Below are 14,023 nucleotides of genomic sequence, written 5' to 3' on the forward strand. Positions count from 1 at the left end.
GTTGACAAGACACCAGAGCTTTGATGTGTCTGTGTGGGATGGGGGAAATGTTCAAAATCCCATTATATAAAGCTATTGTCTTTGAAAAGCAGTAGTCTTCTTGCTGCCTTACGTCTGCCACAGGTGAAATAACGTAAGAATGTTCATTGTTAGAGAGCACTGAGATAAACCATGTTTTGATTTAGGTAAAGGAATGTGATTGCTTCTATAGATATCAAGCACTATAAGTGTGCCCATGATTGCTGTCAATAAGTTCTTGGGCTGAGCAAACTGCTAGCTGAAACTTGAGAGAAAAGGACTGTCTTCATTAACCATGAAGATAAAAATATATGTGATTCTTTCCCTAGCAAACTGTTGCTTCCTTTTAGGTAAGTATACTCTCCAACTCTCTGTAATCAAGGACCACTTTATACATTTCTTATTATCTAGATGAGGCAAAGAAAGCCACAGTACAGGAAAATGGGTGTTTTACAATGGATTTAAAAAAATATATGTTTTTGCCACTTTCCATCTCCAGATGTTTTGGACTTCAACTTTGCTTAACCATACCCATCATAGCTGTACTGGCTGGGGCTGATGAGAGTTGTAGTCTAAAGAGTCTGGGCAGCACCAGGCTGGGGATGGATTTGGTAGCTGATACATACTCTCTGCCTGGTGCCTGGATCCATGATTAGGAAAATGGGGGTGGAGAAATATGTGCACTAATCTTCAGATTTTGGGGAGGTGGGTAAAGGAAAAAGTAATATATAAACTGGCCCCAAGGAGCAATGGATGCATTTATTTAAAAATGCTATCTTAGATAATGGGAGAAACCCATTACATGCATACGTCACATTACAAAATTGTATTGTAGTCTTGTATTGCAGTTCCCACTATGTATTGTTCTGTGATGTAATCCCCATTATGGGAATTCGCTGGAGCAAATACAAGTTCAGATTGCAGTTAATTGCTCCAAGATCCTTATCAATGAAGTCAGAATCCAATATTGTACAAATTTTATCGGGCCTTTTTTTTTTTTTACAAATGTGTAGTTGTAGCTGTATTAGTAGTAACAGCAGCAGCAATATTACCCCCACAGCATCAAATCACATGCCGCTTTACAAAGTGACATAGCAAAAAAAGAAAAAAAGAATTCCCTGTCACAAGGAGCTTAAAGTCTAAATTTTCACTTCAAATTTATCAGCAGAACATTTTCTTTGCAAGAGATATCATTTTAAAATTCTTTGAAATATGATTTAATCATGCATTTACCACATTTGGATATCGTGTTTCTGTAAAAGGCAAAGCATGGGAGAGCAGGGGGAAGAAATTCAAGTGCCATCTCTTTTAAAGCATTATGTAATAAAGTTACACAATAGCCAAAACAGGGAATATTCTGGGATGAGAGGAAGGTCTCACCAGCTCACCTCTGAGTTGGCTACTGATGGAGGCAGTTGGGTTGGCAGGAGCCTAAGGGCAGCTGGCTTCAGGGGCCTTTGGTGTCTCACTTTATCCTCAGGCTGTGTACATACCATACATTTAAAGCGCCCCACCAAAGAATCCTGGGAACTGTAGTTTGGTAAGGGTGCTGAGAACTGTAGCTCTGTGTGACGGGGTAAATTACAGTTCCCAGGATTTGGAGTTGTTGCTTTAAATGTATAGTGTGTATGCAGCCTCTGATGCAGCCAGATAAAGGGATTCTGTTTTTTTAAAAAATACAAGTCAATCTTTTAGAGCAACTGACTATATAAGACCACAGAGTATTCAGCACTTTTTAAAAGGGTCAGAAATGTTAAATGCCAAAGCTAGTTTTCAACTTCTGGAAATTAGCCTTTGTTGTTGAAAACTCAAGAATGTAATAAAATACAGGAGACGATTGCCTGTACATAGGTGATGATTGGTTGTTCTTAATACATTCTCAAATCATTTTACAGGTACCGGAACTGCAGATAAGGTCAGTTAACATGTTTGTGAATATCATATTTATTTTTGTTTTGGAATCAGGTTGTGCTCTTATTCTGCATATCATGCTGCAATGGGTGTCTCAGAAATGAATAATGGAAACAGATTGCACCCAGAGAATATAGCTGCTCTTTAGAATACAGTACAGTTCTGCCTCCTTTTAACTATGTGTGCGGCTGGAATGAATAGTTGGCATTACACCCATTCATTTCCTGCTTGTGCATTCAACATTATAGATTTTGACACATTAGGTGACTTAGCAGCTGATTAAAATTGCGTATATACATATTTTGTGTGACAAATGGAACTGGGACAAGAATGGATCTGAACGGAATACCCATTCAGCCATGTGTCGGGGTTCGGTGCTGGAGCTCCTCGTGCACAAGCTTAGGCTGCCCACGCACGAGGTACCAGTAGCGGGGAAGATGCGGCCAGCGTTCCGCGTGCTTATGAGCATGGGCGCCGGCCAAGTCTCACAATCTGAAGGAAGCTGAGTAAGACGGAAAATGACTCCGAAGGTGCATGAGTTCTTAATTGCCTTCTAACTAAAATACCGTGGTACCCCGCAAGACGAAATTAATTCGTTCCGCAAGTCTTTTCGTCTTGCGGAAATTTCGTCTTGCGAAGCACGGTTTCCCATAGGAATGCATTGAAACTTAATTAATGCGTTCCTATGGGAAAAAACCAGTCGGGGCCGGGTGTCGGGAAAGCGAGCGGGGAGAGCGGTTACTTACAGTACTGTAGTGAGCAGCGGTGGCGGTGGCGGGAGGAAGCCGGGTGTGGGGAGTGCGATGGGGAGCGTGGGGAGGGCGAGCAGGAGGAAGCCGGGTGTCGGGACTGCGATTGGGGAAGGCGGGGAGGGCGAACGGGAGGATCCAGGCGTGGGGAGTGCGATCGGGGAGCGCGGGGAGGGTGAACGGGAGGAAGGCAGGCGTGGGGAGGGCGATGGGGAGCGTGGGGAAGGCGAGCAGGAGGAAGCCAGCTGTCAGGTGTGCGATTGGGGAAGGTGGGGAGGGCGAACGGGAGGATCCAGGCGTGGGGACTGCGATGGGGAGCGTGGGGAAGGCGAGCAGGAGGAAGCCGGGTGTTGGGACTGCGATTGGGGAAGGCGGGGAGGGCGAACGGGAGGATCCAGGCGTGGGGAGTGCGATGGGGAGCGTGGGGAAGGCGAGCAGGAGGAAGCCGGGTGTCGGGACTGCGATTGGGGAAGGCGGGGAGGGCGAACGGGAGGATCCAGGCATGGGGACTACGATGGGGAGCGTGGGGAAGGCGAGCAGGAGGAAGCCGGGTGTCGAGACTGCGATTGGGGAAGGTGGGGAGGGCGAACGGGAGGATCCAGGCGTGGGGACTGCGATGGGGAGCGTGGGGAAGGCGAGCAGGAGGAAGCCGGGTGTCGGGACTGCGATTGGGGAAGGTGGGGAGGGCGAACGGGAGGATCCAGGCGTGGGGACTGCGATGGGGAGCGTGGGGAAGGCGAGCAGGAGGAAGCCGGCTGTCAGGTGTGCGATCGGGGAGCGTGGGGAGGGCGAACGGGAGGAGCCAGGCGTGGGGAGGGCGATGGGGAGCGCGGGGCAGGCGAGCAGGAGGAAGCCGGGTGTCGGGAGTGCGATCGGGGAGCGCGGGGAGGGCGAACGGGAGGAAGCCAGGCATGGGGAGGGCGATGGGGAGCACGGGGAGGGCGAGCGGGAGGAAGCCGCATGTCGGGTGTGCGATCGGGGAGCGTGGGGAGGGCGATCGTTAGTCAGCGGCAAGCAGGGAGGGCCAGCGCAAGCGGGAGGGTTCTTCTTACAGTGGTACCGCGCAAGACGAATGCCTCGTCTTGCGAAGCACGACCATAGAGAAATTCGTCTTGCGGGTCAACCAAAAAATCGCAAAACCCTTTCGTCTTGCGAGTTTTTCGTTGTGCGAGGCATTCGTCTTGCGGGGTACCACTGTAATGCCTCGAGAATAAGCGGATACCCTGAATCTGAATTAGATAAATCAAACCAAGGATGTTAAAAAATTTCTTTAAACCTTTCTACCCTTTTCCCCCAAAGAAAGACAGACACCGGTTATATCTTTAGTGGCTTTGGCAAAACCCACGTAGACTCGTCTTCTTGCCCTAAGCTAAGTTTCCCTAAGCTCACAGTCCCTGCGCGCCTAATCTTCCGCGAAGTTAACTAAATAATACTAAACCGAAATATCTTCCGCAAATCTAGCCCTAGGCTAAACCTAAAAGCCTAACTAAAACTAAACCGAATAGATCTTCCGCGAGCTAACTCTAACTAAAAGAAAATCCCATCCAACCCATCCAGCCCGCTCCCAAAACCCTTAAACTAAACTTGACCTAACTGAAAGAACTAAGGAAAAACGTGCCCAAGCGGGGAGCCTCAGCCTTTTATTAGGGAACCAATATGACATCACGATCGATGCCTTAACCAATAAAACCACTGTTGCTGCCCTCCAAAAAGGCGGGAAGCAGGTTTAACGTTCATTGATAACTTCAAATATTGCCGGAACTACAAATTAAAGGCGGATTGATCTTATTGGTAAACCAACTATTCATTCTTACTTTCACTTTTGCTTTCACGCGTAAAGATACCAAAAGTAGTTCTCAAAACCCATTAAAATAAATGAACAACCGCGGATCTTTTAGTGGATCCACGCAGCGTATTCCGACAACCATGTGAAGAGAGAAGACTTGAAGGCTATGCAGACTTTTCTGAGTAAATAGACTCTCTCTGAGTCTAAAAGTGAGTAATAACCCAAATCCTCTACCACCTCTTACAATAGTGTACCCAGTTAGAGAAGTCACAGCTGGAGAAAAGCTTCTTGTCCGTTTCCCTTTGCAAACTTATTTTACCTTTGTTTTTCAGCTTGACTGCAGAAAATACCTAAAAGGTAAACAAGCCCAGATAAGCTGTGATACAAAGTATGCACCAGTTTGTGGAACTGATGGTCTTACTTATGGCAGCGAATGTATGCTGTGTGCCATTATCAGGTGAATATCCACATAATCTGTCCCCCACATAAGTTGGGAGAGTGGTTTGTAATAGTAACAGGTGAATTTCTTTTGGGGGGTGGGGGAATAGATTCTGCCTGCCACTGCCCATCACTCCATAATGTCCTCAGTGCTTCTGGTTAGTTTTCAGGATGCTGCTCTTCCACTTCAGTCTAAAATAGTGATTGCAATCCATTATTATGCCACAAAAATGTTAGCATGTGTTATAGAGGCAGACTTCCAAAATGTGAAATTATGTACAGTCATACCTCGAGTTGCATACGCTCCATGTTGTGTACGTTCGACTTATGGACCTCCTCTACCCAGAAGTCCTCCCAGGAGTGCGCACGACACGCGGGTGCGCGTTGGTGTGCAGAAGCATGCTCAGAAGCACAAAAATGTGCAAACTTCCGGGTTTTTTGTTTTTTCCCCAGGGCGTCCATGTTAAGCACGCCCGTGTTACGTAGCACGATCTGGAACGGATCGCGTGCGTAACACGGGGTACCACTGTACCTCCATTCATCATCTTTATGTTACCCCATCAATGAAAGCGAACCAATGAATCAATGAGGGGAGGGAGGAGGTATGATCTAAAGTATCTGCCTTTGAAAGTTTCATCTCCATGTTAAAAATATTTACTAATTCCAGGCTCTCTTTTTCTAGGTGTGGAAAACTTGTAGATCTAGCACACGAAGGAAAATGTGTAAATATCATTGTTCATTCACTTGAAACCAAATCAGTTATCATTTCTTTGAAAGTGAACCTAATATTTCTAGTCATATTCTTGCATGTGACATTTCAGTCCAATAACAGCTGAATACAGGGTGCAAATACATTTTTATTTTAAATACATTGCACCTCAGATGTATACATGTGTGTAGCTCTGATAATGCAGATTTGATCCACAGTTTAATTAATGGATTGATCAGTTGTTTGATTTCTGCTATCTCTTTGCATGTGTCTTGACTTAACTAGATAAAATAGCGGTCAATTGCAAAGGTGATTCGGACATTTAAGCTGGCACATTCTACCTGAGAACCCCTTGCTATTATATCGTATGCAACAAATAATTTTTTAGGAGATGTGATCGTGGTTTATTGTATCTGCAGTGCCTAATGTTTTTATGGTTATTATGGTTATTGTTGCTTTTCTTTTTGTTCCTATTGTGAATGATGCCATGGCCTTTGGCTAGTGTAATAAAGTTTATGATGATGAAGTGTCTTGACTTTTAGAAGATATCTGAAGGCAGCCCTGCTTAGGGAAGTTTTTAATGCTTGATGTGTTGTTGTTGTTGTTGTTGTTGTTGTTGTTGTTGTTGTTGTTGTTGTTCATATTCTGCTGGGAACCGCCCATGCTTTATATGCATACAACTTACATGCATAATTGCAGCAAAATGTCCTGCTAATGAACAAGATGCATTGGGAAACATTCTCTGCTTGGTTTCACAGGATGAATGCAGTGGGTTTCTAGAAGCAACAAAGGGCCACCCTCCCAAGTGCACAGCAGATCATGGGTCTGTCTGTGGCAGTGATGGTGTGACATACCCAAACAAGTGTGCTTTTTGTATTGCCAAAAAGTGAGTTGATAACATAAAAGTCCTTGTATAAATAAAAGTGATCCCCCGGGTACCTGGGAATGCAGTTCTGCAGCACAAAGTTGATTACTGCCTTAGGTGCTGCTTGAGAAATATACAGTACACAAAAACATATATATATTCTGTGATGCCAGAATTTATTTATTTATTTATCTCAAGATACCAAAATGGTAGGTCCTCCTGAATGGGACACCATGGGTTTTTCCTTTTTATGAAGATGTTGTTTTATTCTGAGAAGGCATGGCACAGTATTATTTATTAGCATGTTTTGATTTGTTTATAGGAAATGTGGATGTCCTCTGGAGATAAAATATCCTGGAGAATGCAAGGCAAGGCAATTTTGATTACATGGAACATTTGTTCTGATTCTATTTGTTTTTTAAAAAGTTATTTTCATATTCATATATATATATATATATATATATATATATATATATATATATATTCGTGATATTCCAGAATTTTCACAAGGTTTATAAGAAAGAAAGAGAAAGAAAAGAAGGCCATGGGATGTGAAGGGTAATCCCCATTTTATAGGCAATTTATCAGAACCAAGTAAACAATATTTGGGAGTCTATCTAGCTCATTGGTCCATTCCCACCCTCTCCCTATTCAGTGGAGTGAAGACTATACCATTGCTCTGATTTTCTGGAGTAATATACAGATGCTGTGATTAAAACTAGCTGGATCCCAAGTTGGTCAACTTCATTTCATCACCCAGTTTTGTAGGAATCCCTCATCCCTCCCTTGAAAGAGACAGCCTGCTAATACTGGGCATTGTCCCATACCTGAAAACAGGTTGCTAACAATGGAGGTAGGAAATAAGTCAGAGCTTAAGAAAAGATGGAGCTGGTCACTATTCTGCAGAAATCCTGCCCAGTACCAGAATGCAGTGGCGGAGCTTCATGCTGTGGCACCGGGGGGGGGGGGCAGAGAGCAGGCAGGGGCGGGGCTGGTGCGCATCCCGGGGGCGTGGCAGGGGTGTGATGCGCGTCCTGGGGGCATGGTGCCCAGTGTGGGTGGGGGGCAGCCACGATGGCACCCCACCAGGACCGCACTGCCGAGGGCATGCACTCCCCCCCGCACCCCTCTTCCTCCGCCAGTGCCAGAATGGTGCTTTATACCATTCCAATCGACCTAAAGGATTTAACAAGGGGCAACTCATGAAATAAAAGGAGGAGGAGGAGCAGATACCCTGTTGTAATTTTACTTATCAATGAAAAAATACACTTGCTTAATATACAGTGGAAACTTGGGTCCTAATGAATGCTTCAGGTAACGAGCTCCACTAACCCAGAAGTAGATCTCCTGGTAGCGAACTTTGCCCCAGAATGTGAGCAGAAGTCACACGGTGGCAGCATGGCAGCAGCAGGAGGCCCCATTAGCTAAAGTGGTACCTCAAGTTAAGAATGGTTTTGGGTTAAGAACAAACTTCCGGAATGAGTTGAGTTCATTACCGGAGATACCACTGTACTATTAAAAAGGCACTTAAAAAGCACATTTACATTCTATTTCAAGTAATAGTTAGGTTAATGTTTTTTCCAATGGTTTTCTTTTAGCCACATGTCTGCAGTAAATACCCAGAAACAGTGAAGTGCGATGACGAGGACAGTCCTGTCTGCTCCAACACAGGAGTGACATATACTAACAAATGCCTCTTCTGTGTAGCATGGAGGTTAGTGGGTTTAGTTTAATGCAACAGCCACAAGAATGGGGAAGTACCTGATGTGAGACTATATCATCCATCTAGTTCAAGCTGACTCTACACCAGTGGTTACCCCAATTTTTTTGGCCATGCCCCACCTAAGCATCTATAAAATCCTGGTGCCCCCCTCCCTGTGACATGAAATTCTTATTATTCAAAAAGTGAACTCCTATTCATGTGGAGGAAGCCTAAGTGTAAAGGTAAAGGGACCCCTGACTGTTAGGTCCAGTCGAGGATGACTCTGGGGTTGCGACGCTCATCTCTCTTTACTGGCTGAGGGAGCCAGTGTACAGCTTCCGGGTCATGTGGCCAGCATGACTAAGCCGCTTCTGGCAAACCAGAGCAGTGCACGGAAACGCCATTTACCTTCCCGCTGGAGCGGTACCTATTTATCTACGTCCACTTTGATGAGCTTTCGAACTGCTAGGTGGGCAGGAGGTGGGACCGAGCAACAGGAGCTCACACCATCGCGGGGATTCGAACCGCCAACCTTCTGATCAGCAAGCCCTAGGCTCTGTGGTTTAGACCACAGCACCACCCGCATCCTCGTGGAAGCCTAAAAGACCACTAACTTGGTCTAAACAAGCTTCGAAATTGCCCCCCTTAAAAATCAAATTGCCCCCCACGTTGGGAACCACAGCTCTACACTTAAATGCTGTGGGGTTCTTCTCTTAGCTGTGAAACTCCTTCCCCACAGAGGTGCCAGATGCATTGTTTTTGCTGGATTTTGAAGGGACACCTCTTGACTCTAGCTTCTTATTCCTGAGGGGTTGTTTTTTTAAAGACTCATCCTACTTTTCTGATTCTAAGTTGTTTAACCCTTTTCTATACAACATTTTTTTATATTGTTCTATTCAGCCCAGGTATCTTACTGTGAAGGGCAGGTAAGAAGTTCAACAAACAAATATATGTTCATTTTCTGCCATGTCGTAAGTGTGGTAGGGGTAGGACATGGATATAGGCCGCTCATATACACAGAGTAAACCAATGGAATCAAGACAGTCACTTAGTACATCTTCTGTCTGTATGGTCTTATTTGTGTGTTCATGTTCTTTACAATGCTGCCTTTTGCATGCCTATTGATGAAAACACTTCCTCTTTATTACATTGCAAATTTATTGCATTTCTTTTTACAGGAAAAGTGGAGGTGACCTAACTATTGTTCATGAGGGTAAATGTAAACCAAAGGTAAACCTTGTTATGGCGTCAAATCTTCTCCTAACTTTTATGCTTACATTGGTACCTTGGGTTACAAACACTTTGGGTTACAAACGCTTTGGGTTACAAACTCCGCTAACCTGGAAGTAGTTGCTCCAGGTTGTGAAGTTTGCCCCAGGATGAGAACGGAAATCGCATGCCAGTGGTGCGGCGGCAGCGGAAGACCCCATTAGCGAAAGCACACCTCAGGTTAAGAACGGTTTCGGGTTAAGAACGGACCTCTGGAACGAATTAAGTTAGTAACCCAAGGTACTACTGTATATTAAAACTTATGTGCCAACTCCCCCTGTTACTATGGGTTAATTCTCTAGATAGCTGGTATTTTTAATAGTTTGTCTTTTTATGTTGGTACAGTATATTCAAACTCAGTAAGAAATATATGTAAAAGGAAAGGGGGAAACCCATTACCAATGGTGAGAGATCCACTGACCCTAGTGGTGGCCAACACAGGGGTGGTAGCTATTCTTTCTCTCCTCCTGTCTGTCAAAGAGTTAGGTCTCCTCTTCTCATCTCAGAACCTCTGCAGTCTCAGCCACCGTCTTTTCAGTCTTTTGGGGGGTTTGCTTCTCCAGCAGATTCCTACAGATAATATGCTGGAGATGCAGATCCCTGCATCACCTGGAAAACAGTGGATTCAGTCCTCCTAAATTTGATGCTGTGTGTTCCCCTGCTAATAACAGGCAGAAGCTGCCAAAAGGTGTCTCAATACATAGAACAGAGAAACAGACCACTTTCTAAAATGTATAGAAGAGATATCATGAACCATAAAACCTTAACTGGAAGGCAAAACAGTAACCAAACTCCCACTCTTGCCCAGTTACGTCGTCCCAAAGCTTGTTAAAACCTCATGTGTAATATACCATGCTCTTAAATATAATGGGGAAAGTCAAGCGTTGGCACAATAGGGACATATTTCAGAATATAAGGTTGTCTTCAAGGTGCAGTTAGAATCAGAGAATTGTAGAATTGGAAGACACCCTAAAGGTCATCTAGTCCAGCCCCTTGCAAACCCTGACAGATGTCCCCCCATCCTCTTAAAAAAAAATCCAGTGAAGGAGATTCGACTGCTGCAGGCAGGCAAGCAGGCAGCCCAGGTGGTGGGCAGCACAAGCAAGCTGTTTAGTGAAGGGGTGGGGGGTGCTTCACAGTGTGGTTTGCAAATTGCTCTGCGAAGTGCCTGCCCTCTTCTGTTAAATACAGCTGCATGGAGTTTAATGGAGGGGGAGCAGGTGCTTCAGAAACTGCTCTTTGGTGCACCTCCCCACCACCACCTTTATAAGGTTAAGTCTTGGGGTGAGGTGTAAAGGAAGGAGGTTGTTGTTGTTGTTCAGTCGTTCAGTCGTGTCCGACTCTTTGTGACCCCATGGACCAGAGCACGCCAGGCACCCCTATCTTCCACTGCCTCCCGCAGTTTGGCCAAACGCATGCCAGTCGCTTCAAGAACACTGTCCAACCATCTCATCCTCTGTCGTCCCCTTCTCCTTGTGCCCTCCATCTTTCCCAACATCATGGTCTTTTCCAGGGATTCTTCTCTTCTCATGAGGTGGCCAAAGTATTGGAGCCTCAGCTTCAGCATCTGTCCCTCCAGTGAGCACTCAGGGCTGATTTCCTTAAAAATGGATAGGTTTGATCTTCTTGCAGTCCATGGGACTCTCAAAAGTGTCCTCCAACACCATAATTCAAAAGCATCAATTCTTTGGCGATCAGTCTTCTTTATGGTCCAGCTCTCACACCCATACATTACTACTGGGAAAACCATAGCTTTAACTATACGGACCTTTGTTGGCAAGGTGATGTCTCTGCTTTTTAAGATGCTGTCTGGGTTTGTCATTGCTTTCCTCCCAAGAAGCAGGCATCTTTTAATTTTGTGACTGCTGTCACCATCTGCAGTGATCATGGAGCCCAAGAAAGTAAAATCTCTCACTGCCTCCATTTCTTCCCCTTCTATTTGCCAGGAGGTGTTGGGACCAGTGGCCATGATATTAGTTTTTTTGATGTGGGGCTTCAGACCATATTTCGCGCTCTCCTCTTTCACCCTCATTAAAAGGTTCTTTAATTCCTCCTCACTTTCTGCCATCAAGGTTGTGTCATCAGCATATCTGAGGTTGTTGATATTTCTTCCAGCAATCTTAATTCCGGCTTGGGATTCATCCAGTCCAGCCTTTCGCATGATGAATTCTGCATATAAGTTAAATAAGCAGGGAGACAATATACAGCCTTGTCGTACTCCTTTCCCAATTTTGAACCAATCAGTTGTTCCATATCCATTTCTAACTGTAGCTTCTTGTCCCATATAGAGATTTCTCAGGAGACAAATGAGGTGATCCGGCACTCCCATTTCTTTAAGAACTTGCCATAGTTTGCTGTGGTCGACACAGTCAAATGCTTTTGCGTAGTCAATGAAGCAGAAGTAGATGTTTTTCTGGAATTCTCTAGCTTTCTCCATAATCCAGCGCATGTTCGCAATTTGGTCTCTGGTTCCTCTTCCCCTTCGAAATCCAGCTTGCACTTCTGGGAGTTCTCAGTCCACATACTGCTTAAGCCTGCCTTGTAGAATTTTAAGCATAACCTTGCCAGCGTGTGAAATGAGCGCAATTGTGCGGTAGTTACAATTGCAAGGAGGTTAGTGAAGTATAAAAGGAGGAGGGATTGGTCAGGTGTGGGGATGGCAAGAGAAGCAAGCCAGGGCAGCTGCCTCTAGTACTTGCAAACTTGCGTATTTCATCACTGATTTCTCCATGGAAACGAAGGGATCGTATTTGGAAAAATTCTATACTTTGTTTCATAGGATGTGTGCAGTGACTTTCCATATGATGGTTGCACAATGATAGAAAACCCTGTCTGTGGCAGTAATGGTGTGACATATATCAATTTATGTCTATTCTGTAAGGCCAAAAGGTGAGTACATTTGTATTGCTGTTTATCTTCCCGCCACAGGGGTACCTATTTATCTACTTGTACTGGCATGCTTTTAAACTGCTAGGTTGGCAGGAGCTGGGGCAGAGCAACGGGAGCTCACCCCATCGTGGGGATTGGAACTGCTGACCTTCTGATCAGCATGCCCAAGAGGCTCAGTGGTTTAGACCACAGTGCCACCCACATCCCTCCATGGCATTTGCCTTTACCTACATTTGTATTAACCAATGTATGGAAAGGTAGAAAATGAGATATCCAGTAGAGCTTTCTGAAATATATAGGCAGGGGTAGCAACAAGATTTCCTGGGCTCAGTACACTGTGTGGGGATTGGGGTCCTTGCACACACACCCCTGTAATCTATTGATGAGCTGCTGCTTTTGTAGATATATTAACTTAGCCTAGCCTGCATCACAGTTACAAAGGTAAGGTGGAAGGGAGGGAGGGAGGGGAGGGAGGATAATGTACATAACCTTGAGTGTCTGATGCTACAAGTCCACTCACCCTCACTGGTGGGTGGTGGTGTGGCCAGGCCCCGGACCCACAAGTGATTTGACAAATAGCAGGCTGGATCACCCAGCTGCCAGCTATTGGCCAATGGAAGGCATTCCCCTGGCAGCAGGCCCAACCAGCCAATGGGGATGCTTGGGCCCACTCTGTATTGCCTGGTTTCTGCATCCATTTTCCAACCCTCCAAGTGTCCCTATTTTCCAGGGACGTCCTTGATTTAGAGAAACCATCCCGGTTTCTGATTTGATCCTGGAATGTCCCACTTTTCTTTAGGATGTCACTATTTTCATTGGAGAAATGTTGGAGGGTATGGTACGATGTATATAGGGAAGTTTTGTTTTTTATGTTTAATGTTTTATTATCTTTTTATATATGTCGGAAGCTGGCCACAGTGGCTGGGGCAACCCAGTAAGATGTGTAAGGTATAAATATTAAAATTATCATTGCTAGACCGACCAATCCGGTCGGCCTGGGAGTGTGTCCTGCCCTATTTAAGCAGGGTGCAGCTGGGAATTCCTATTCCGTTCAAGGTTTCTGGGGGCATGGCCCTGTCCAAAGCCTAGGGAGGTTAGGGCCTAAGGCACGCCCCTATCGGTGACCCCAGGGAGAGTTCCTAGTTGATGTGCATCTCAGGACTCCCTTTACTGGTGGTTAACCCTTCCCGGACCCCCCAGCACATAGGATGGGGTTGGATATAGTCGGTTAGATCCAATGCCTAAGTCAATACCACTCAACATCTGTAACCAATAAAGTTGTGGCCTTTTCTGCCCATTAACCATTAATATTGTGTCATGTGTCATTTATTTTCCATGGGGAGGATGGGACATTGCCATGCAATGCAATCTATGCATACCTACTGAAAAGTAAGCCCATGGGTTACAGTGGATATGTTTCTTGTCTGTATTGCCTGATGTGTCTGTGTTCTTTACAGTGAAATCCTTTGGGTGTCTATTGAGAAGTAGACCCTTAGTGTCTAGAAACGCAGCTTTATTGTTTTTTATTTTTCTAGGGGAAGTGGAGTTATTCTAACTATTGTTCATGAGGGTAAATGCGAGCCAAAGGTAAACCTCATTATTGCATGAGATCTTACTACATTTTGATAATTTATTATTTATTATATTTCTTACCTTATCCTTTACCGTGAAGTCCCAGGGTGGTTTA

General features: G+C 45.1%; 1 protein-coding gene across 1 annotated transcript in view; it reads left to right on the forward strand.

Annotated features, from left to right (window-relative positions):
• The first annotated feature begins 313 nt into the window (after window positions 1-313).
• Window positions 314-14,023, forward strand: part of LOC117042293 (ovomucoid-like) — a 26,895-nt gene continuing 13,185 nt past the window's right edge. The window contains exons 1-4 of the mRNA XM_033141840.1: window positions 314-368; window positions 1,914-1,933; window positions 4,797-4,921; window positions 5,585-5,624. Of these exons, the coding sequence (XP_032997731.1) occupies window positions 314-368; window positions 1,914-1,933; window positions 4,797-4,921; window positions 5,585-5,624 (240 nt within the window). The remainder of the gene's footprint in view (window positions 369-1,913; window positions 1,934-4,796; window positions 4,922-5,584; window positions 5,625-14,023) is intronic.

Source organism: Lacerta agilis, chromosome 2 (assembly GCF_009819535.1).
Source record: "Lacerta agilis isolate rLacAgi1 chromosome 2, rLacAgi1.pri, whole genome shotgun sequence".
Taxonomy (NCBI): domain Eukaryota; kingdom Metazoa; phylum Chordata; class Lepidosauria; order Squamata; family Lacertidae; genus Lacerta; species Lacerta agilis.